Source organism: Dunckerocampus dactyliophorus, chromosome 3 (assembly GCF_027744805.1).
Source record: "Dunckerocampus dactyliophorus isolate RoL2022-P2 chromosome 3, RoL_Ddac_1.1, whole genome shotgun sequence".
NCBI lineage: Eukaryota > Metazoa > Chordata > Actinopteri > Syngnathiformes > Syngnathidae > Dunckerocampus > Dunckerocampus dactyliophorus.
In genome coordinates this window covers 10,049-34,300 of record NC_072821.1, presented here as the reverse complement: position 1 = coordinate 34,300, position 24,252 = coordinate 10,049, and the positions used below count along the sequence as shown (strand labels likewise).

The following is a 24,252-nucleotide window of genomic DNA, read 5'->3' as shown; positions in this document are numbered from 1 at the left end:
GTGAGAGTGAATGGTAGTTTGACTATATGTGCCCTGTGATTGGCTGGCGACCAGTCCAGGGTGTACACCGCCTGTCGCCCAAAGTCAGCTGGGATAGGCTCCAGCATGCCCCCGCGACCCTAATGAGGAGAAGCGGTATAGAAAATGGATGGATGGATGGATGGATAATTTTGTAAATTGTAAATCACTAGGCCGCTGTTTCACGGTTCCGCCACCAAGGGGCGCGCCATGTTGGTTAGTCAGGACACTAGGACAGCAAAGAAAGGCAGAGAAGAAGAAGCCATCCTGCGTAATGTGAAGACGGTTCAAATAGCGTCTCGTCTTTTGTGTGTTGCAGGTCGGTAAAATGTTCCTGTAATAGATTGTCTTTTTGGTCGCTAAGTACATATGATCTTTAGAGGTGGTTTGTGTGAAAGTACGGTTACAAATAATCATAAAGCTAAGTCGCTAACGCTAATAGGCCTAACGCAGTGTGGAGTGATAAAACATATCGATATACTGGCTTGCTAATACTAGCATCCTTTTCAGTAGCCGTAACGGTAGAGCTGGCCCATTTTGGGTCTGCATCCTTCAATGACCCAGCCTATTCGGGCGACGAAGGCTGGGTCCTTATGAGGGTCCTCCAGCCACGGCTAGAGCGATGTGAAATGAGACAGTCCAGCCTTCGGAAGACTTCCGCTTGTGTCACCGGTCACACCCTCTCTTTTCATGCGATATGCCATCAAGTCTACAAAGTAGAGAAAAAACGATGGAGAGTCCAAACAAAATATAAAATCTATCCACCCTTTTTCTATGCCGCTTACTGTATTTAAGGCCTAGGCTACCAGCACTTATTAGTTCACTGACGAAGCTCTTCGGATGAGGAGCGAAACGTCCGACACATTCTTCACAGAAGTACAGATGACGTCTCAAGAAGCCTTTCCCTCGTCACTTAATGTTCTCATCAATTACAGTAAAAGCGTTGATATGATTGGCTTCCATCCATTTTCTATGCCGTTTCTCCTCATTAGGGTCGCGGGTATGCTGGAGCCTATCCCAGCTGACGTTGGGCGAGAGGCGGGTTAGACCCTGGACTGGTCGCCCGCCAATGGCAGGGTACATATAGACAAACAACCGTTCACACTCACATTCATACCTATAGACAATTTAGAGTTGTCAATTAACATAACATGCATGTTTTTAGAATGTGGGAGGAGTACCCAGAGATAACCTATGCATGCACGAGGAGAACATGCAAACTCCACACAGAGATGGCCAAACGGACGCTCAAACCCAGATCTTCCCGATCTCCTGACTGTGTAGCCATCATGTTAACCACTGGGCCACCGTGCAGCCCAAAATATTAAATAATGAATGAAAATATGAAATAATGAAGCCGAAATTGTTTTATTTTTCTTTTGGGATTATGTGTTGCTGGAAAGAGACAAATTTATCTCCAGCTCAGAGAAAAACTTTGTATTTTTAACCATAATAATCAGTGTCAGACTTACCATTAGGCAAACACAGGCAATTGCCTGGGGCCTCGAGATATCCAGGGGCCTTCAAACGTCTGATAAAAACGGATTATTGATTTTTTTTCTACAATTTAAAGTACATACTACTGTTGTAGTCATAATTCACGTGCTTAAAACTGAGTCAAAATGCGTAATCTTTCATAAGCCTTTTGACCGCTGCCCCTCCCTTCTCATGCAATGGACTATTCCATGATACTGCGTATGTGCACATTAATTTCGGAAGACGTGAGCGAAACAAACTTGTTGGTGCGGAGTTACCCCAGTGGAGCGGAGAAGAGGAGAAGGCGAGTGGAAAACAGTTTTTATCAAAACTACCGAAGGTGTCAACCTTTGTCACAGTCACAGCAAACGTAGACACACGTACAGTAACACCGCAACTGTCAGTGTCGCCGAGGAGAAGGAGAATGCAGTAGATGAAGCTGACAGTGATGCTTTTCATGACAAAGATGAGAGTATAAAAGGGGTAAACTATATTAAATGTCACTTAATGTTTCTGTGTAGGCTCTCAGTCGTACAGGAGTTGTCCATCGAGGGAAAGGCTTCTTGAGACGTCATCTGTACTTCTGTGAAGAAGGTGTCGGATGTTTCGCTCCTCATCCGAAGAGCTTCGTCAGCGAACTAATAAGTGCTGGTAGCCTAGGCCTTAAATACAGTAAGAGTGGGCGGAATTGGTGTGCCAACACCCTCCTCCGATTGGTTCCTTACACTAAGCCTGGGCGGAGTTGTGGTCTAACCGTCTCCTGCCATTAGCACCTCCGATAAAAGGGAAGTGTCGCTCCCTGAGTTGGGTATGAACGACTCTGATACTGGCTTGTTAGCATCTATTGTTCTGGCTCGGCCCTGGCTCCACCTCATTTTGCAAGACGGCGAAAAGAAGAGAGTAGGGAAAGAAACCCAAAAGCCCACAGAAGCAAAAAGGAGAGGAGTGGTGGCTTTCCCTACTCTCTTCTTTTGACATTTGTTAAAAGCCCACCGCGGGTACCCACAGGTTGAGAGCGCTCTCTGGACATGTTGTGTCTCCTTTTTCCTTCCCTCAGCACTAGTTGGTATTTGTTCCGCTCTATGTTGGAGGGTCCTAATAACCCCTAGTTTATGTTGTAGTGGATGGTTTGATTCAAAAAACATGTATTGGTCAGTGTGTGTGGCCTTATCTTATGGCAACACAAAATTCCAACCTATTTTAAACCAGTAAATACCCTGAGACAAAAATTGGTGCATCCTAAAGACAAGGCTCCAAACCAAAAACAGAGCAATGTGGTCTATTCCATCCACTGTAAAGATGAGGAATGCAAAGAGCACTATATTGGGGAAACTAAGCAAATGCTCCAAAAAAGGCTTTATCAACATCGCAGGGACAATTCTAGTGGGCCTCAATCAGCAGTACATCTACACCTTAAAGCAACCAATCACTCTTTTGAGGACAGCGAGGTAAAAATTTTGGCCAAAGAAAACAGATGGTTTGAAAGAGGAGTAAAGGAAGCTATTTTTGTCAAACAACAGAATTGTCAAATCATTGTATCGGAATGGTGGTTTGAGGTTTAATTTGGACCCTGTGTTCAGCAGGTTACTGAGACCAAAACCCACAGCTCTTAGTCTTGCAAATGAGGTGGAGCCAGGGCCGAGCCAGAACAATAGATGCTAACAAGCCAGTATCAGAGTCGTTCATACCCAACTCAGGGAGCGACACTTCCCTTTTATCGGAGGTGCTAATGGCAGGAGACGGTTAGACCACAACTCCGCCCAGGCTTAGTGTAAGGAACCAATAGGAGGAGGGTGTTGGCACACCAATTCCGCCCACTCTTACTGTATTTAAGGCCTAGGCTAACAGCACTTATTAGTTCACTGACGAAGCTCTTCGGATGAGGAGCGAAACGTCCGACACCTTCACAGAAGTACAGATGACGTCTCGAGAAGCCTTTCCCTCGTCACTTAATGTTCTCATCAATTACAGTAAAAGCGTTGATATGATTGGCTTCCATCCATTTTCTATGCCGTTTCTCCTCATGAGGGTCGCAGGGGCATGCTGGAGCCTATCCCAGCTGACTTTGGGCGACAGGCGGGGTACACCCTGGACTGGTCGCCAGCCAATCACAGGCCACATATAGACATACAAGCATTCACACTCACATTCATACCTATGGACAATTTAGAGTCGCCAATTAACCTAACATGCATGTTTTTGGAATGTGGGAGGAAACTGGAGTTTCCAGGGAAAACCCACACACGCACAGGGAGGACATGCAAACTCCACACAGAAATGCCCAAGGGAGAATCGAACCCAGGTCTTCTTGTTAGGTAATAATAATCCCCCAGTATGAGTTTAATTTAAGATGACAGATAACTGTAACAGAGTTCAAAAGCAGGAAAAAAAATGGCCTAAATTATTACATACTCACATTTTGTAAAAATTAAATAGGGTTAGGGTTCAAAATGACATGGTCGCTCTCTGTGTTTCCGAAGCTTGTAAGTCCCGCTGTTGCGGGCATGTGTATGTTGTAAAATGATGTATCATGAGCTTTATTATTGAGAAAATGTTTAAAGGGCTTCGTCATTTGCCCCGCCCCTGGCCCAGCTCTGATTTGTTCTGCTAGTGACTGGAGGGTTTCCGGATTCTCTTTTATTAGGCAAGTAAAAATTTTTAAAACTACTTTTTATTTAATAGTTATGCATTAGTTTATAGAGGAGTTCCTTTGTACTTTGAGTTTGTGAATTATTACTTGTCTTCTTAGTTTGTGTTTGTATAAAAGTCTTAGTAGCATACTGACAGTCAATCAAATCAGCTTTGCAAGCTTAATTTAAGATTTACTCCATTTACATGGTTCATTGTTTCATTTGTGCGCATTTCACCAAATGTGCAGATTTGATTCAGAATGAGACAGAAGTGGAGGATAAGTGGTATAAAGTGTTTACTATCCACTGAACAGCAACAGTTGCTCACAACAATCACGTGACCCGGAAACGGAAGTTAAACTTGCTGACGCAAGCTAAGTAATAAAAACTCAGCTAATACACAATAAGATTCGTAACATTACAAGTTTATTATTATTATTTACATTGTGACCTTTTTTGAGCCACTGATGTAATAATTATTAATGTTATAAATATTTTTATTTTTAATATTTATTAGCATTTTGCTTTTTTGTTAGTAAGAAAGTATTTATTTTGCAACATGTTAACTGGCTGTTGAACACTGCACAAACAAACGCACTGCAAGGGCAGTACAATATCACAAAGTTTGACCACAACGTCACCCCGGAGTCCTCCTGCGTGGATGTACAACTGCTGTGAGAAAGAACATTCACAACCAACGTGTTTAGTCATATTTGATTTAATAAAGACTGGAATCTCTATATACAACAGTTTAGATAATCAATGTGCAATTTAGCAATGAAAAATAATTCACCACGTACAGCAGAAAGTTTGTATTGTATAGTATTAGCAATCTACCATACTGACTATTTTAATATGCCTTTGATGAACACCACAACCACAACAACCAAAATCAGATATCATTTAAACACAAAAACAAACCCACAACACCAAAGAGCAGTAGACAACTTCTGCAAGGGCGGATTCGCAGCTAATAGCATGTAGCGTCATCTTCTCCACACGAAGCCTTTCAGTGACCACAATCGCCCCTAAAATTCTTGAAAAAGAAGTGCACAAGGAACGAAAATACAGTCAAAGTACTTTACAGCAAAGACGTTTGCTTCACTTTCTTTTGCAATTTGTATTACTTTATTATTTTACAATTTGTAAAATATTATACGGTTATTTTTTACTCAATCCTCTTTTGCTCATTTGTTGAAAGTTATTTTTCCTCCATGGACCCCCATCACACAATTTTGCCAGGAGGAGAGGAGAGGGAAAGTGAAAGGGAAAGGAAATACGTAGAGCTCAGTTTTAATTGTAGTTAAGGATTTTTATGTTGAAGAAATTTGTGGAACAACTGCAATATTACAATACAAACCGTCGGATGTTGTTTTGATACATTTCTTAAAGATAAATATCTTAAATTGAAAAAATACTGAATTAAAGTATTAAATTAGCATTTATTACCACATTAACACACACAAAAGTAACAAAAATTGGTACCATTGAGTAGCGGTACCGATTCCCAGGTACCAGGCATCGGTACCGTATTGGTTCAAATGTGAAAGGTACCCAACCCTAATTATGACATCTTGAATACCAACATGTTGACTGATGAGAACATCAGAGACATTGTCAGAACATATGCTGGTGCAAGGTAAAGTTTTAAATGACAGAGGAAAGCTGGACTTTTCTAAAGCATGTGTTTGTCTTCTTATGTCCTGCAGGTGGCAGTGAAGAACATTTTCCCCTAGAGCAGCAGGAGTGGAGCTCCAGGATGGATCCACAGCCCCACCACATTAAAGAGGAAGAGGATGAGCCACAGCCCCACTACATGAAATGGGAAGAGGAGGAGCCACAGCCCTCCCACATTAAAAAGGAAGAGGAGGATCACATCATCAGTCAGGAGGGATGGCTTCTTGAAGGACTGGAAGAGTTCCCATTAATAGGTGTCCCTGTGAAGAGTGACGATGATGACGACACAGATCAAAGTGAAGAGAAGAGCGAGGTGGAGCCTCCAAGCAGCAGCTCAACTCAGCACATGACAACAGAAGCTGATGGAGACCGGTCACAAGCAGACCAACTATTAGCTCCACTATCAGATAGTGACGACACATCATACTCTCCTGACACTGATGATGAAGCCTCTAAATCTGATATGACATGTCACACTGACAACACACGCTTTAAATGCTCTCAATGTGACAAAACTTTTAATTACCGTAGTCATCTGAAAAGACACATGCGAATACATACTGGAGAGAAACCATTCATGTGTTCACTTTGTTGTAAAAGATTTTCGCGGAAGTCGCATTTGACAAGGCACACAAGAATACACACAGGAGAGAAACCTTTTACCTGTTCAGTCTGTGCTATAGGTTTCGTACGAAAAGATGAGTTGAAAATACACACAAGAATACACACCGGAGAAAAGCCTTTTTCCTGTTCAATCTGTGGTATAGGTTTTTTACGAAATCCAGATTTGAAAATCCACACAAGAATACACACTGGAGAAAAACGTTTTACTTGTTCTGTATGTGGTGTAAGTTTTTTACGAAATTCAGATTTGGAAATACACATGAGAAGGCACACTGGAGAAAAACCACATTCCTGTTCAATCTGCAACAAAAGCTTTTGTGACCGAACAAACCTTGTAGTGCATATGAGAACACACACCGGTGAGAAACCTTTTCCGTGTTCAAGCTGTGGTAAAAGATTCTCTCTAAAGGCAAATTTGAAAACACATACAAGAATACACACTGGAGAGAAACCTTTTACTTGTTCAGTGTGTGGTATAGGTTTTGTACAAAATCAGTATTTGAAAATACACATGAGAACACACACTGGAGAAAAACCATATTCATGTCCAAGCTGCAGCAAAAGCTTTTGTGAACGAACAAATCTTGTAACACACATGAGAACACACACCAGTAAGAAAGTGTTGAGTTGCAGTGTGTGTGACGAAGGATCCTCTTATGAGTACCAGCTTAACAATCACAAGTGTGCTGGTGAGAATAGCAGCACTAAATGAAGCTACACATCTTGAAACGGTTAAGACTGATAACTTTGTTCTTCTATCATCGCCACATCTAACGTGACCTCATTGTGTGTGTGCAACACAATCTTGTTAGTATGCTTCTACCATTTAAATGCAATAAAAATATCACAAAAAAGGCCAGGACAGAGTGTCAATCAGTTTTATTTTATAGAATTGCAATCTCGAGCCAAAAGAGTGAAAAGCTACGCTGTAGTTACCGCTTAACCTGGTTAGCAAGCCGGTCTCTTAGCGTTAGTATATTTTTCCTCTTATCAGATGTGTTTTCTTGCTCTTGTCTGCTTTCCACTGTCTGTCTACCACTTTTAGTTTACACTGAATGTATATTGTCTGTTGATGAGTATTGTCTTGACCTCTCGCTATAGGTCATGGTTATATTGACATCTCCACACCTGAGGGAGGCAGTAATGCACTCGAATGTACCAGCTGTGTATTACCGGAAGTAGCAAGGGAAGGAAAAAGATTAGCAGGCAGTGCTGCGTAACCTTTAAATCTGTGTTAATTCCTTGATATCCATGTTTGTGCTTTGCCTGTTGTTTAACAAACTACATAATATTAATTCTTCATGTCAGGATAAATTCGTCTCATTGAACTTAGAAGCTTCTCTGGTTAGCTGGGCTTGCTAGCTGCGGAAAAAGACGCGGAAGTGATCAACACCACTAAGCAGAGCTCAAGTGTGAGTGTAACGTGTTATGATTGTGTGAAAATGTGTAAAGTACAAATGCTGAGAGCTTTGGTGAATCAGCGACTAACTGCGGCCGTTGAAGAAATATTTGTAGTGTTGGAAAGAACGATAGCAGAGTATGAGGAGGAACTTTGTCGAACAAAAGAGGAGAACGAGCGACAACGTCAACTACTGGACGCTGCATTGCAGAAACATCAAGTCGTGTTACAAAGAGCAGGTTTGTTTCATTCTTACTCACACGTGTTTACGAACTTTAGATTTGATCGTTAACAATACCAAAGAGATTACCTATAGGAAGTGCATTGTTTTGCGGCGAAGGTGGTGCACTGCTTTGTTTTGATATTGTTCATGAAAACGAGACAGTTTCCCACACGCGGTATGAGAGCTTGATATTGGGGGTATTCTGCGAAGCGAGTTTAGTGGGTTATCGAGCTGTGTTGCTTTGAAAACCGGATTTGCGTGTTCAGCGAAGGTATCTCTCTTTTAAAGCAGCTGTATCGCCATGGTAACTTAGGCTAAACTCATAGCCTGGCCAGGACCAGGTAATGTCCAGGCTTTCAGCTTAAAATCAGCTATGAAAGTGCTACTGTTTCACAGTTTAAATAATTAGGAGTTGGCGTCACCATTTATTTAGAACCTATGAGGTCCCCGAGGGGACATGGAAAAAATATTTTAAAAACGAGCATTCCCTGATGATATTATCCATCTCCAGCTCCATTTGGGGCCGAGGGAATACGCTAGATATGCTCACGCGAGCACCAGAAATAAAATGGAATATGAAATATTAATAATTAATTTAAGCAGATGTAAATGTCATAGGAATCCTTGCACTAGTACTGATCCTTTTAGTATTCTCGTATTACAATATTTGCTGGAGGAATAAGCACTCTGAGGCATCAATCAACTGCATTAAAACACTTGTTTTATTATATTAAAAAAACAGTCACCACAAAACACGTCACACGCAAAACACTGCCATCTAGTGGTCACAACGAGATACAGCTAATTAAAATATTTAATTAATTTATAGCATCAAAAACGAAAGTTGTTGCTCCAAAGTATTTATTTCTTAAATGGATAAGTGTTACAATGTCAAGTTGTGCAGTGTTAAATAAATGATAAATGAAAAGACCAGTAGGGTATAGTTTTTTTTTTTTTTATAATAATCAGTGTTAACTTGCACATTCACACGCCACATGCTGGCATGCCAGCAGTCCTCCCTCGCTGTATTGGCGGCGATAGAAGTTATAATCTTTTGGTAACTCCTCATAACGCTCCATAATAGTTACGTACTATTTTTTTGTAAAATACACTGGCTGTGATCGCTTCACTTTTCAGCTTAAGTAGAATAATATGACGTCAAACGCCCCGCTTCATGTGAACGCAGACTTAGCACAAAGCCGAAAACTGGACTTGACAAAGTAAGTTGATAACCACCACCGGACCAATTATGTCTGATTGCGGATGTTAGGTTTTGTCGAGTTGCATCTTGAGCACAAAGCCTGTGTTTGTTCAGCCACTTTCGCCGTATACCCCCATTGTCTCAGTGCGCAATAATGTACACAAAGCTCCAACACTCACCGAAGCAAGTTAGTTGTATTTTACATGGTAATCAAGGTCATTGGTGTTTCATGGCTAATTTTACCACCTGATTATGACCTACATGCATCACTGATGAACTATTGTTAATATTTATTGTCAGTCATATTTCAATAACCAATGTTGTTAACTCAGTTCATTGCAAGCACATAAAGGTGACTGGCTTTCCTTCAGCATAGCTCGCTCCCAAGTGGATGTTGGAGCTGTGTTCTAAAGTGGAATTGTTGATGAAGATTTTCAATGTAGTAAACCATGTTTTCATTAGTTGTTTAGTTGCAAACACACACACACACACACAAACACCAAGAATCTCACTGTGTCAACACTGTCACTCAAAACCCACTTCCATTCTCTCTTAACACGCTTATTTACTTACTCACTTTTTTCTAAAGCATGTGTTTGTCTTCTTGTGTCCTGCAGACGACAGTGAGCAGCAGGAGCGCAGCTCTAGGGTGGAGCAGGAGGAGCCACAGCCCCCCCACATTAAAAAGGAAGAGGAGGATCACATTGTCAGTCAGGAGGGAGAGCGTCTTGAAGGACTGGAGGAGTCCCCTGTTATTGGTGTCCCTGTGAAGAGTGAAGATGATGAAGGTACAGGTAAAAGTGAAGAGAAGAGAGAGGTAGAGCCCACAAGCAGCAGCAGCTCAGCTCAACACATGACAACAGAAGCTGATGGAGACCACTGTGGAGGATCACAAGCAGATAACTTCTTAGCTCCACTATCAGATAGCGAGACCACAATGTCACACTCTCCTGACACTGATAATGAAGAGTCTAAAGCTGATGTGACATTTCACACTAGCAACACACGCTTTAAATGCACTCAATGTGGGAAAACCTTTGGCAACAATGGAAATCTGAAAATACACAGCAGATATCACACAGGAGAGAAACCTTTCGCCTGTTTAGTTTGTGGCAAAAGATTCTTTCAGAAGTCACATTTAAAAGCACACGCAAGGATACACACCGGAGAGAAACCTTATCCTTGCTTGGTGTGTGGTAAAAGATTCTCTAAAAAAGCAAATTTTAACAGACACACAAGAATACACACTGGAGAGAAACCTTTTTCCTGCTCAGTTTGTGGGAAAAGTTTTTCTCAGAAGATAACGTTGATCGGACACACAAGAACACACACTCCAGAAAAAAACTTTTCCTGTTCAATGTGTGGTCAGCGATTCACAAATAGTACAAACTTGACAGAACACATAAGAATCCACACTGGGGCGAAACATGAACACTTGTCGGAGATTGTTTCTTTGCTGCATTTCAAAGAAGGCAAATAAGGAAACTATCAAGACTGGATGACTCTTAATAAAACAAACGTTGTGCAAAATAATGACTTGTAACACTGCTAACTGACATTAAATGTTTGGATTTTAATCTTCACCTATTACATGTATCCAATGATCACGCTTGTTTCATTCACAAACGTGGACAGTTCCACCACCGTGGCTGACGTATCTGGGGTAGTCAAAACACTCCCCGGTGGCAAAGCTCCAGGAGGGGATGAGTTTCGCCTTGGGTTAGTAGGGTTAGGGTTAGGGGTTAGGGTTAGGGTTAGGGTTAGTCGTTTGAGCTCGAGCTCCTCCCCCTCTAACTGAGGTGGAGGAGGAAAATGCACTGGCCTTCCCCTGGGCCCGAGCCCGCCCCCGAGTCCCTGAGCCAGGGACCACGCGGGTCCCTGTATTGGCAATCGCCTGTGGGCGTACATCTGCGGTCCGGTGGCCACGAGAGCGCCCCCTCCCGCAACGCACCACTGTCCATTCCCCATCCATGGGGTCCATAATATTTATTTTAAAGAATGTATATATTTTTTTAAGTTTTTGTATTTTTTTACTTTTTTTTGGTTTTTGTAATTTTCTAAAACAAAAGCAAAAACAAAACAAACTTAACAAAATCAACAATAACCACTCTGGCTTTAAACCATGCAAATCAAAAAAAGGTGTGCTCAATCGCGACGTTTCGATCCTGTTGGATCTTCCTCAGGCGTAGCACACCTCTGTCCACAATCCCAAAACTCAAAAAGTAGCAGAGCTCCTTCTCCTACAACAGCCAACTCAATAATGAGCCAGCCCCAGCTGTGCTCTTTGATCTCACTCAAGTGTTGCTCTTTGAACACACTCAAGTGTTGCTCTGTCACCAAATCTAACTAAAGTGAGAGTAACCACACTTAAACTGTTTTTCTTGTATATATCTCTTTTCCTCATAACTTTTATTGTCTATTGTGTGTACTGTGCTCATGTTTTTTTGTCTTTATATCTCTTTCTTTATTTCTATTTCTTTTAACTAAATGTTTTTTTTAATCCAAATGTATCGTCCTTCCTAAACAACATATTTTCACCAAACTTTTTTTAATATTCCCTCTTTTCAACCCCACCCTTCTGGCCCCTATAAATTCCCATATTTTTCATCTTAAAACGCCCCATATAATAACATGCAATAACCTTTATTAATCCTTAAAAACGTTTTTAATTATTGTTTTATTCTTTTCTCTCGTATGCCTGTCCACCTTGGGGTTGGGTTAGGGGTTAGGGTTAGGGGTTAGGGTTAGGGTTAGGGTTAGGGCTAGGGTTAGGGCTAGGGCTAGGGTTAGAGTTAGGGGTTAGGGTTAGGGGTTAAGGTTAGGGTTAGGGTGGGTTAGGGTTAGGGTTAGGGTTAGAAAATGAAAGGATGCAGGGAGCCATGTTGACATTTGAATGTATTTTTAGGGTTAGGGTTAGAAAATGAAAGGATGCAGGGAGCCATGTTGACATTTGAATGTATTTTTAGGGTTAGGGTTAGGGCTAGGATGGGTTAGGGTTAGGGTTAGGGTTAGGGAGTGGGTTAGGGTTAGGGTTAGGGTTAGGGTTAGGGTTAGGGTTAGGGTTAGGGGTTAGGGTTAGGGTTAGGGTTAGGGTTAGGGTTAGGGTTAGGGTTAGGGTTAGGGGTTAGGGGTTAGGGTTAGGGTTAGGCTTTTGGAACAAAAGTCCACCCCCCCAAAAACCGGGGAAGCGGCACAAGCACGGGCCTACCTCCAGTTCAAACCCCCACCCCATCATGAAACCAAACATTGTGCTAGTGCTCTCGTGATTAGGCTTTAGTGCTCTTCGTGCATGTGGTGTCATTCTATTCCTCGTTCGTTCTGTCTCTTCGCTGTCCTCAGCGGAAATTATTTCGCTTCTGTGGCCCTCTTGGCTACACAGTGCATTCATTTGGCTTCTGCGGCTCTCTGGCTACGCAGTGCAATCCCCCGATGTGTGTGGCTCTATTTGCTTCGCGACGTTTCGACTTATTTTAGTCTTCTTCAGGCAGCCCAAACACACATCCCCCAGACAGAAAATATCATGGCACCCCCTAGTACTACTCGTTGCACTTCTTGTGCTTAATATATTGCCACCGCCTTCCTTGCCTCTGACGCCACAACCACCAAGAGCTTCCTGCAGAGCAACACTGTCCATACTTTGGTCTGGTCCTTTTCCACCAACAGGTGTTCCAATCCTGGCTTACTAGCCTTTTCTAACAGGTAAGTATTTTTCCTTTTAATTTCTGCTATATGGGTCTATTTCCCTTTCCATTTTTCTAATTTTCTAACAGGTGAGTATATTTTCCTTTTCTCTGTTTTTTCATTGTCCTCTTTTTACAGGTGAGTAGTTTACTCTTCCCCTGACCAAATCCAAATGACCGCCCTGTAAGTTTTGGTCTCTATTTATAATGTGGCTCAATCGCTCCCTCTAGTGGGGCTCCGATTGACTTGCTGGTCCTCAAGTCAGCATTTCCTGAAAAAATGTTCTCTCCCTATCAGGTCTGCCATCCACCTTCATCCACATCCCACCGTGCCATCCCATCCCCACTCCCCCCTCCCAGTCCAAAACACCCCCCCACCCTTCACCCCACCCCATTATTTCTAACTTTCTGGCCTTTTAATTTGTCCAATTTGGCCTTTATTTCTTTAATAATTTAGGGTTCCTCCAAACCTCCGACTTGATGGTATAAGTCCCAAAACACGTGCTTTGCATGCCTCCATCCTCCAAGACCTGATGTTGTAAGTCCCAAAGCACATGTTCTGTATGCCTCCGGCCTCCAAATTAGGGTTCTTACCATTTAGGGTTCTTTTTCTATTCCAATCAGGGGCATTTATCCTTAGGGTTAGGGTTAGGGTTAGGGCTAGGGTTAGGGTTAGGGTTAGGGTTAGGGCCAGGGTTAGGGTTAGGGTTAGGGTTAGGGCCAGGGCTAGGGTTAGGGCTAGGGTTAGGGTTGGGGATAATTTCACTTAGGGTTACCACTGATTGGGGTTAATTTCACCTAGGGTTACGACTGGTTAAGGTTAGGGCTTAAATTAGGGGTAGGGCTCGTTCCAGTTGGGGTTACGATTAAGGTTAGGACTTCAAATTAGGGTAAGGCTTAATCCAAATATTTCACAGTTGTGGTTCGAATTATTGCTCCAATTGGCTTTCAACTTCCCTAACACTATTTACAAAGAACAGTAGGGCAGGAGCTTCCCCGGAGGTGGCACTGGCAGGCTAGGCTTTTGGAACAAAAGTCCACCCCCCCAAAAACCGGGGAAGCGGCACAAGCACGGGCCTACCTCCAGTTCAAACCCCCACCCCATCATGAAACCAAACATTGTGCTAGTGCTCTCGTGATTAGGCTTTAGTGCTCTTCGTGCATGTGGTGTCATTCTATTCCTCGTTCGTTCTGTCTCTTCGCTGTCCTCAGCGGAAATTATTTCGCTTCTGTGGCCCTCTTGGCTACACAGTGCATTCATTTGGCTTCTGCGGCTCTCTGGCTACGCAGTGCAATCCCCCGATGTGTGTGGCTCTATTTGCTTCGCGACGTTTCGACTTATTTTAGTCTTCTTCAGGCAGCCCAAACACACATCCCCCAGACAGAAAATATCATGGCACCCCCTAGTACTACTCGTTGCACTTCTTGTGCTTAATATATTGCCACCGCCTTCCTTGCCTCTGACGCCACAACCACCAAGAGCTTCCTGCAGAGCAACACTGTCCATACTTTGGTCTGGTCCTTTTCCACCAACAGGTGTTCCAATCCTGGCTTACTAGCCTTTTCTAACAGGTAAGTATTTTTCCTTTTAATTTCTGCTATATGGGTCTATTTCCCTTTCCATTTTTCTAATTTTCTAACAGGTGAGTATATTTTCCTTTTCTCTGTTTTTTCATTGTCCTCTTTTTACAGGTGAGTAGTTTACTCTTCCCCTGACCAAATCCAAATGACCGCCCTGTAAGTTTTGGTCTCTATTTATAATGTGGCTCAATCGCTCCCTCTAGTGGGGCTCCGATTGACTTGCTGGTCCTCAAGTCAGCATTTCCTGAAAAAATGTTCTCTCCCTATCAGGTCTGCCATCCACCTTCATCCACATCCCACCGTGCCATCCCATCCCCACTCCCCCCTCCCAGTCCAAAACACCCCCCCACCCTTCACCCCACCCCATTATTTCTAACTTTCTGGCCTTTTAATTTGTCCAATTTGGCCTTTATTTCTTTAATAATTTAGGGTTCCTCCAAACCTCCGACTTGATGGTATAAGTCCCAAAACACGTGCTTTGCATGCCTCCATCCTCCAAGACCTGATGTTGTAAGTCCCAAAGCACATGTTCTGTATGCCTCCGGCCTCCAAATTAGGGTTCTTACCATTTAGGGTTCTTTTTCTATTCCAATCAGGGGCATTTATCCTTAGGGTTAGGGTTAGGGTTAGGGCTAGGGTTAGGGTTAGGGTTAGGGTTAGGGCCAGGGTTAGGGTTAGGGTTAGGGTTAGGGCCAGGGTTAGGGTTAGGGTTAGGGTTAGGGTTAGGTTAGGGTTAGGGTTAGGGTTAGGGTTAGGGTTAGGGTTAGGGTTAGGGTTAGGCGTTTGAGCTCGAGCTCCTCCCCCTCTAACTGAGGTGGAGGAGGAAAATGCACTGGCCTTCCCCTGGGCCCGAGCCCGCCCCCGAGCCCCTGAGCCAGGGACCACGCGGGTCCCTGTATTGGCAATCGCCTGTGGGCGTACATTTGTGGTCTGGTGGCCACGAGAGCGCCCCCTCCCGCAACGCACCACTGTCCATTCCCCATCCATGGGGTCCATAATATTTATTTTAAAGAATGTATATATTTTTTTAAGTTTTTGTATTTTTTTACTTTTTTTTGGTTTTTGTAATTTTCTAAAACAAAAGCAAAAACAAAACAAACTTAACAAAATCAACAATAACCACTCTGGCTTTAAACCATGCAAATCAAAAAAAGGTGTGCTCAATCGCGACGTTTCGATCCTGTTGGATCTTCCTCAGGCGTAGCACACCTCTGTCCACAATCCCAAAACTCAAAAAGTAGCAGAGCTCCTTCTCCTACAACAGCCAACTCAATAATGAGCCAGCCCCAGCTGTGCTCTTTGATCTCACTCAAGTGTTGCTCTTTGAACACACTCAAGTGTTGCTCTGTCACCAAATCTAACTAAAGTGAGAGTAACCACACTTAAACTGTTTTTCTTGTATATATCTCTTTTCCTCATAACTTTTATTGTCTATTGTGTGTACTGTGCTCATGTTTTTTTGTCTTTATATCTCTTTCTTTATTTCTATTTCTTTTAACTAAATGTTTTTTTTAATCCAAATGTATCGTCCTTCCTAAACAACATATTTTCACCAAACTTTTTTTAATATTCCCTCTTTTCAACCCCACCCTTCTGGCCCCTATAAATTCCCATATTTTTCATCTTAAAACGCCCCATATAATAACATGCAATAACCTTTATTAATCCTTAAAAACGTTTTTAATTATTGTTTTATTCTTTTCTCTCGTATGCCTGTCCACCTTGGGGTTGGGTTAGGGGTTAGGGTTAGGGGTTAGGGTTAGGGTTAGGGTTAGGGCTAGGGTTAGGGCTAGGGCTAGGGTTAGAGTTAGGGGTTAGGGTTAGGGGTTAAGGTTAGGGTTAGGGTGGGTTAGGGTTAGGGTTAGGGTTAGAAAATGAAAGGATGCAGGGAGCCATGTTGACATTTGAATGTATTTTTAGGGTTAGGGTTAGAAAATGAAAGGATGCAGGGAGCCATGTTGACATTTGAATGTATTTTTAGGGTTAGGGTTAGGGCTAGGATGGGTTAGGGTTAGGGTTAGGGTTAGGGAGTGGGTTAGGGTTAGGGTTAGGGTTAGGGTTAGGGTTAGGGTTAGGGTTAGGGTTAGGGGTTAGGGTTAGGGTTAGGGTTAGGGTTAGGGTTAGGGTTAGGGTTGGGTTAGGGTTAGGGTTAGGGTTAGGCTTTTGGAACAAAAGTCCACCCCCCCAAAAACCGGGGAAGCGGCACAAGCACGGGCCTACCTCCAGTTCAAACCCCCACCCCATCATGAAACCAAACATTGTGCTAGTGCTCTCGTGATTAGGCTTTAGTGCTCTTCGTGCATGTGGTGTCATTCTATTCCTCGTTCGTTCTGTCTCTTCGCTGTCCTCAGCGGAAATTATTTCGCTTCTGTGGCCCTCTTGGCTACACAGTGCATTCATTTGGCTTCTGCGGCTCTCTGGCTACGCAGTGCAATCCCCCGATGTGTGTGGCTCTATTTGCTTCGCGACGTTTCGACTTATTTTAGTCTTCTTCAGGCAGCCCAAACACACATCCCCCAGACAGAAAATATCATGGCACCCCCTAGTACTACTCGTTGCACTTCTTGTGCTTAATATATTGCCACCGCCTTCCTTGCCTCTGACGCCACAACCACCAAGAGCTTCCTGCAGAGCAACACTGTCCATACTTTGGTCTGGTCCTTTTCCACCAACAGGTGTTCCAATCCTGGCTTACTAGCCTTTTCTAACAGGTAAGTATTTTTCCTTTTAATTTCTGCTATATGGGTCTATTTCCCTTTCCATTTTTCTAATTTTCTAACAGGTGAGTATATTTTCCTTTTCTCTGTTTTTTCATTGTCCTCTTTTTACAGGTGAGTAGTTTACTCTTCCCCTGACCAAATCCAAATGACCGCCCTGTAAGTTTTGGTCTCTATTTATAATGTGGCTCAATCGCTCCCTCTAGTGGGGCTCCAATTGACTTGCTGGTCCTCAAGTCAGCATTTCCTGAAAAAATGTTCTCTCCCTATCAGGTCTGCCATCCACCTTCATCCACATCCCACCGTGCCATCCCATCCCCACTCCCCCCTCCCAGTCCAAAACACCCCCCCACCCTTCACCCCACCCCATTATTTCTAACTTTCTGGCCTTTTAATTTGTCCAATTTGGCCTTTATTTCTTTAATAATTTAGGGTTCCTCCAAACCTCCGACTTGATGGTATAAGTCCCAAAACACGTGCTTTGCATGCCTCCATCCTCCAAGACCTGATGTTGTAAGTCCCAAAGCACATGTTCTGTATGCCTCCGGCCTCCAAATTAGGGTTCTTACCATTTAGGGTTCTTTTTCTATTCCAATCAGGGGCATTTATCCTTAGGGTTAGGGTTAGGGTTAGGGTTAGGGTTAGGGTTAGGGTTAGGGCCAGGGTTAGGGTTAGGGTTAGGGTTAGGGCCAGGGCTAGGGTTAGGGCTAGGGTTAGGGTTGGGGATAATTTCACTTAGGGTTACCACTGATTGGGGTTAATTTCACCTAGGGTTACGACTGGTTAAGGTTAGGGCTTAAATTAGGGGTAGGGCTCGTTCCAGTTGGGGTTACGATTAAGGTTAGGACTTCAAATTAGGGTAAGGCTTAATCCAAATATTTCACAGTTGTGGTTCGAATTATTGCTCCAATTGGCTTTCAACTTCCCTAACACTATTTACAAAGAACAGTAGGGCAGGAGCTTCCCCGGAGGTGGCACTGGCAGGCTAGGCTTTTGGAACAAAAGTCCACCCCCCCAAAAACCGGGGAAGCGGCACAAGCACGGGCCTACCTCCAGTTCAAACCCCCACCCCATCATGAAACCAAACATTGTGCTAGTGCTCTCGTGATTAGGCTTTAGTGCTCTTCGTGCATGTGGTGTCATTCTATTCCTCGTTCGTTCTGTCTCTTCGCTGTCCTCAGCGGAAATTATTTCGCTTCTGTGGCCCTCTTGGCTACACAGTGCATTCATTTGGCTTCTGCGGCTCTCTGGCTACGCAGTGCAATCCCCCGATGTGTGTGGCTCTATTTGCTTCGCGACGTTTCGACTTATTTTAGTCTTCTTCAGGCAGCCCAAACACACATCCCCCAGACAGAAAATATCATGGCACCCCCTAGTACTACTCGTTGCACTTCTTGTGCTTAATATATTGCCACCGCCTTCCTTGCCTCTGACGCCACAACCACCAAGAGCTTCCTGCAGAGCAACACTGTCCATACTTTGGTCTGGTCCTTTTCCACCAACAGGTGTTCCAATCCTGGCTTACTAGCCTTTTCTAACAGGTAAGTATTTTTCCTTTTAATTTCTGCTATATGGGTCTATTTCCCTTTCCATTTTTCTAATTTTCTAACAGGTGAGTATATTTTCCTTTTCTCTGTTTTTTCATTGTCCTCTTTTTACAGGTGAGTAGTTTACTCTTCCCCTGACCAAATCCAAATGACCGCCCTGTAAGTTTTGGTCTCTATTTATAATGTGGCTCAATCGCTCCCTCTAGTGGGGCTCCAATTGACTTGCTGGTCCTCAAGTCAGCATTTCCTGAAAAAATGTTCTCTCCCTATCAGGTCTGCCATCCACCTTCATCCACATCCCACCGTGCCATCCCATCCCCACTCCCCCCTCCCAGTCCAAAACACCCCCCCACCCTTCACCCCACCCCATTATTTCTAACTTTCTGGCCTTTTAATTTGTCCAATTTGGCCTTTATTTCTTTAATAATTTAGGGTTCCTCCAAACCTCCGACTTGATGGTATAAGTCCCAAAACACGTGCTTTGCATGCCTCCATCCTCCAAGACCTGATGTTGTAAGTCCCAAAGCACATGTTCTGTATGCCTCCGGCCTCCAAATTAGGGTTCTTACCATTTAGGGTTCTTTTTCTATTCCAATCAGGGGCATTTATCCTTAGGGTTAGGGTTAGGGTTAGGGTTAGGGTTAGGGTTAGGGTTAGGGCCAGGGTTAGGGTTAGGGTTAGGGTTAGGGCCAGGGCTAGGGTTAGGGCTAGGGTTAGGGTTGGGGATAATTTCACTTAGGGTTACCACTGATTGGGGTTAATTTCACCTAGGGTTACGACTGGTTAAGGTTAGGGCTTAAATTAGGGGTAGGGCTCGTTCCAGTTGGGGTTACGATTAAGGTTAGGACTTCAAATTAGGGTAAGGCTTAATCCAAATATTTCACAGTTGTGGTTCGAATTATTGCTCCAATTGGCTTTCAACTTCCCTAACACTATTTACAAAGAACAGTAGGGCAGGAGCTTCCCCGGAGGTGGCACTGGCAGGCTAGGCTTTTGGAACAAAAGTCCACCCCCCCAAAAACCGGGGAAGCGGCACAAGCACGGGCCTACCTCCAGTTCAAACCCCCACCCCATCATGAAACCAAACATTGTGCTAGTGCTCTCGTGATTAGGCTTTAGTGCTCTTCGTGCATGTGGTGTCATTCTATTCCTCGTTCGTTCTGTCTCTTCGCTGTCCTCAGCGGAAATTATTTCGCTTCTGTGGCCCTCTTGGCTACACAGTGCATTCATTTGGCTTCTGCGGCTCTCTGGCTACGCAGTGCAATCCCCCGATGTGTGTGGCTCTATTTGCTTCGCGACGTTTCGACTTATTTTAGTCTTCTTCAGGCAGCCCAAACACACATCCCCCAGACAGAAAATATCATGGCACCCCCTAGTACTACTCGTTGCACTTCTTGTGCTTAATATATTGCCACCGCCTTCCTTGCCTCTGACGCCACAACCACCAAGAGCTTCCTGCAGAGCAACACTGTCCATACTTTGGTCTGGTCCTTTTCCACCAACAGGTGTTCCAATCCTGGCTTACTAGCCTTTTCTAACAGGTAAGTATTTTTCCTTTTAATTTCTGCTATATGGGTCTATTTCCCTTTCCATTTTTCTAATTTTCTAACAGGTGAGTATATTTTCCTTTTCTCTGTTTTTTCATTGTCCTCTTTTTACAGGTGAGTAGTTTACTCTTCCCCTGACCAAATCCAAATGACCGCCCTGTAAGTTTTGGTCTCTATTTATAATGTGGCTCAATCGCTCCCTCTAGTGGGGCTCCAATTGACTTGCTGGTCCTCAAGTCAGCATTTCCTGAAAAAATGTTCTCTCCCTATCAGGTCTGCCATCCACCTTCATCCACATCCCACCGTGCCATCCCATCCCCACTCCCCCCTCCCAGTCCAAAACACCCCCCCACCCTTCACCCCACCCCATTATTTCTAACTTTCTGGCCTTTTAATTTGTCCAATTTGGCCTTTATTTCTTTAATAATTTAGGGTTCCTCCAAACCTCCGACTTGATGGTATAAGTCCCAAAACACGTGCTTTGCATGCCTCCATCCTCCAAGACCTGATGTTGTAAGTCCCAAAGCACATGTTCTGTATGCCTCCGGCCTCCAAATTAGGGTTCTTACCATTTAGGGTTCTTTTTCTATTCCAATCAGGGGCATTTATCCTTAGGGTTAGGGTTAGGGTTAGGGTTAGGGTTAGGGTTAGGGTTAGGGCCAGGGTTAGGGTTAGGGTTAGGGTTAGGGCCAGGGCTAGGGTTAGGGCTAGGGTTAGGGTTGGGGATAATTTCACTTAGGGTTACCACTGATTGGGGTTAATTTCACCTAGGGTTACGACTGGTTAAGGTTAGGGCTTAAATTAGGGGTAGGGCTCGTTCCAGTTGGGGTTACGATTAAGGTTAGGACTTCAAATTAGGGTAAGGCTTAATCCAAATATTTCACAGTTGTGGTTCGAATTATTGCTCCAATTGGCTTTCAACTTCCCTAACACTATTTACAAAGAACAGTAGGGCAGGAGCTTCCCCGGAGGTGGCACTGGCAGGCTAGGCTTTTGGAACAAAAGTCCACCCCCCCAAAAACCGGGGAAGCGGCACAAGCACGGGCCTACCTCCAGTTCAAACCCCCACCCCATCATGAAACCAAACATTGTGCTAGTGCTCTCGTGATTAGGCTTTAGTGCTCTTCGTGCATGTGGTGTCATTCTATTCCTCGTTCGTTCTGTCTCTTCGCTGTCCTCAGCGGAAATTATTTCGCTTCTGTGGCCCTCTTGGCTACACAGTGCATTCATTTGGCTTCTGCGGCTCTCTGGCTACGCAGTGCAATCCCCCGATGTGTGTGGCTCTATTTGCTTCGCGACGTTTCGACTTATTTTAGTCTTCTTCAGGCAGCCCAAACACACATCCCCCAGACAGAAAATATCATGGCACCCCCTAGTACTACTCGTTGCACTTCTTGTGCTTAATATATTGCCACCGCCTTCCTTGCCTCTGACGCCACAACCACCAAGAGCTTCCTGCAGAGCAACACTGTCCATACTTTGGTCTGGTCCTTTTCCACCAACAGGTGTTCCAATCCTGGCTTACTAGCCTTTTCTAACAGGTAAGTATTTTTCCTTTTAATTTCTGCTATATGGGTCTATTTCCCTTTCCATTTTTCTAATTTTCTAACAGGTGAGTATATTTTCCTTTTCTCTGTTTTTTCATTGTCCTCTTTTTACAGGTGAGTAGTTTACTCTTCCCCTGACCAAATCCAAATGACCGCCCTGTAAGTTTTGGTCTCTATTTATAATGTGGCTCAATCGCTCCCTCTAGTGGGGCTCCAATTGACTTGCTGGTCCTCAAGTCAGCATTTCCTGAAAAAATGTTCTCTCCCTATCAGGTCTGCCATCCACCTTCATCCACATCCCACCGTGCCATCCCATCCCCACTCCCCCCTCCCAGTCCAAAACACCCCCCCACCCTTCACCCCACCCCATTATTTCTAACTTTCTGGCCTTTTAATTTGTCCAATTTGGCCTTTATTTCTTTAATAATTTAGGGTTCCTCCAAACCTCCGACTTGATGGTATAAGTCCCAAAACACGTGCTTTGCATGCCTCCATCCTCCAAGACCTGATGTTGTAAGTCCCAAAGCACATGTTCTGTATGCCTCCGGCCTCCAAATTAGGGTTCTTACCATTTAGGGTTCTTTTTCTATTCCAATCAGGGGCATTTATCCTTAGGGTTAGGGTTAGGGTTAGGGTTAGGGTTAGGGTTAGGGTTAGGGCCAGGGTTAGGGTTAGGGTTAGGGTTAGGGCCAGGGCTAGGGTTAGGGCTAGGGTTAGGGTTGGGGATAATTTCACTTAGGGTTACCACTGATTGGGGTTAATTTCACCTAGGGTTACGACTGGTTAAGGTTAGGGCTTAAATTAGGGGTAGGGCTCGTTCCAGTTGGGGTTACGATTAAGGTTAGGACTTCAAATTAGGGTAAGGCTTAATCCAAATATTTCACAGTTGTGGTTCGAATTATTGCTCCAATTGGCTTTCAACTTCCCTAACACTATTTACAAAGAACAGTAGGGCAGGAGCTTCCCCGGAGGTGGCACTGGCAGGCTAGGCTTTTGGAACAAAAGTCCACCCCCCCAAAAACCGGGGAAGCGGCACAAGCACGGGCCTACCTCCAGTTCAAACCCCCACCCCATCATGAAACCAAACATTGTGCTAGTGCTCTCGTGATTAGGCTTTAGTGCTCTTCGTGCATGTGGTGTCATTCTATTCCTCGTTCGTTCTGTCTCTTCGCTGTCCTCAGCGGAAATTATTTCGCTTCTGTGGCCCTCTTGGCTACACAGTGCATTCATTTGGCTTCTGCGGCTCTCTGGCTACGCAGTGCAATCCCCCGATGTGTGTGGCTCTATTTGCTTCGCGACGTTTCGACTTATTTTAGTCTTCTTCAGGCAGCCCAAACACACATCCCCCAGACAGAAAATATCATGGCACCCCCTAGTACTACTCGTTGCACTTCTTGTGCTTAATATATTGCCACCGCCTTCCTTGCCTCTGACGCCACAACCACCAAGAGCTTCCTGCAGAGCAACACTGTCCATACTTTGGTCTGGTCCTTTTCCACCAACAGGTGTTCCAATCCTGGCTTACTAGCCTTTTCTAACAGGTAAGTATTTTTCCTTTTAATTTCTGCTATATGGGTCTATTTCCCTTTCCATTTTTCTAATTTTCTAACAGGTGAGTATATTTTCCTTTTCTCTGTTTTTTCATTGTCCTCTTTTTACAGGTGAGTAGTTTACTCTTCCCCTGACCAAATCCAAATGACCGCCCTGTAAGTTTTGGTCTCTATTTATAATGTGGCTCAATCGCTCCCTCTAGTGGGGCTCCAATTGACTTGCTGGTCCTCAAGTCAGCATTCCCTGAAAAAATGTTCTCTCCCTATCAGGTCTGCCATCCACCTTCATCCACATCCCACCGTGCCATCCCATCCCCACTCCCCCCTCCCAGTCCAAAACACCCCCCCACCCTTCACCCCACCCCATTATTTCTAACTTTCTGGCCTTTTAATTTGTCCAATTTGGCCTTTATTTCTTTAATAATTTAGGGTTCCTCCAAACCTCCGACTTGATGGTATAAGTCCCAAAACACGTGCTTTGCATGCCTCCATCCTCCAAGACCTGATGTTGTAAGTCCCAAAGCACATGTTCTGTATGCCTCCGGCCTCCAAATTAGGGTTCTTACCATTTAGGGTTCTTTTTCTATTCCAATCAGGGGCATTTATCCTTAGGGTTAGGGTTAGGGTTAGGGTTAGGGTTAGGGTTAGGGTTAGGGCCAGGGTTAGGGTTAGGGTTAGGGTTAGGGCCAGGGCTAGGGTTAGGGCTAGGGTTAGGGTTGGGGATAATTTCACTTAGGGTTACCACTGATTGGGGTTAATTTCACCTAGGGTTACGACTGGTTAAGGTTAGGGCTTAAATTAGGGGTAGGGCTCGTTCCAGTTGGGGTTACGATTA

General features: G+C 44.1%; 2 protein-coding genes across 2 annotated transcripts; both read left to right on the top strand.

Annotated features, from left to right (window-relative positions):
- Window positions 1–231: 231 nt before the first annotated feature.
- LOC129179138 (oocyte zinc finger protein XlCOF6.1-like) lies at window positions 232–7,276 on the top strand. The gene is made up of 2 exons (XM_054772011.1): window positions 232–337; window positions 5,834–7,276. Exon 2 carries the CDS (start codon window positions 5,884–5,886, stop codon window positions 7,135–7,137), a length of 1,254 nt encoding a protein of 417 aa, XP_054627986.1. The 5' UTR covers window positions 232–337; window positions 5,834–5,883; the 3' UTR covers window positions 7,138–7,276.
- A 335-nt stretch (window positions 7,277–7,611) lies between these two features.
- LOC129179139 (zinc finger protein 260-like) lies at window positions 7,612–11,954 on the top strand. Its single transcript, XM_054772013.1, has 2 exons — window positions 7,612–8,063; window positions 9,866–11,954. The coding sequence occupies exons 1-2, from the start codon at window positions 7,868–7,870 to the stop codon at window positions 10,726–10,728; spliced, it is 1,059 nt and encodes a 352-aa protein (XP_054627988.1). The 5' UTR covers window positions 7,612–7,867; the 3' UTR covers window positions 10,729–11,954.
- Window positions 11,955–24,252: the final 12,298 nt, after the last annotated feature.

Coding starts and splice junctions, on each gene's coding strand:
- LOC129179138 (XM_054772011.1), top strand. CDS start 5,884: ATGGATCCACAGCCCCACCACATTAAAGAGGAAGAGGATGAGCCACAG.
- LOC129179139 (XM_054772013.1), top strand. CDS start 7,868: ATGTGTAAAGTACAAATGCTGAGAGCTTTGGTGAATCAGCGACTAACT. Junction 8,064..9,865: donor AGTCGTGTTACAAAGAGCAG/GTTTGTTTCATT, acceptor TGTGTCCTGCAG/ACGACAGTGAGCAGCAGGAG.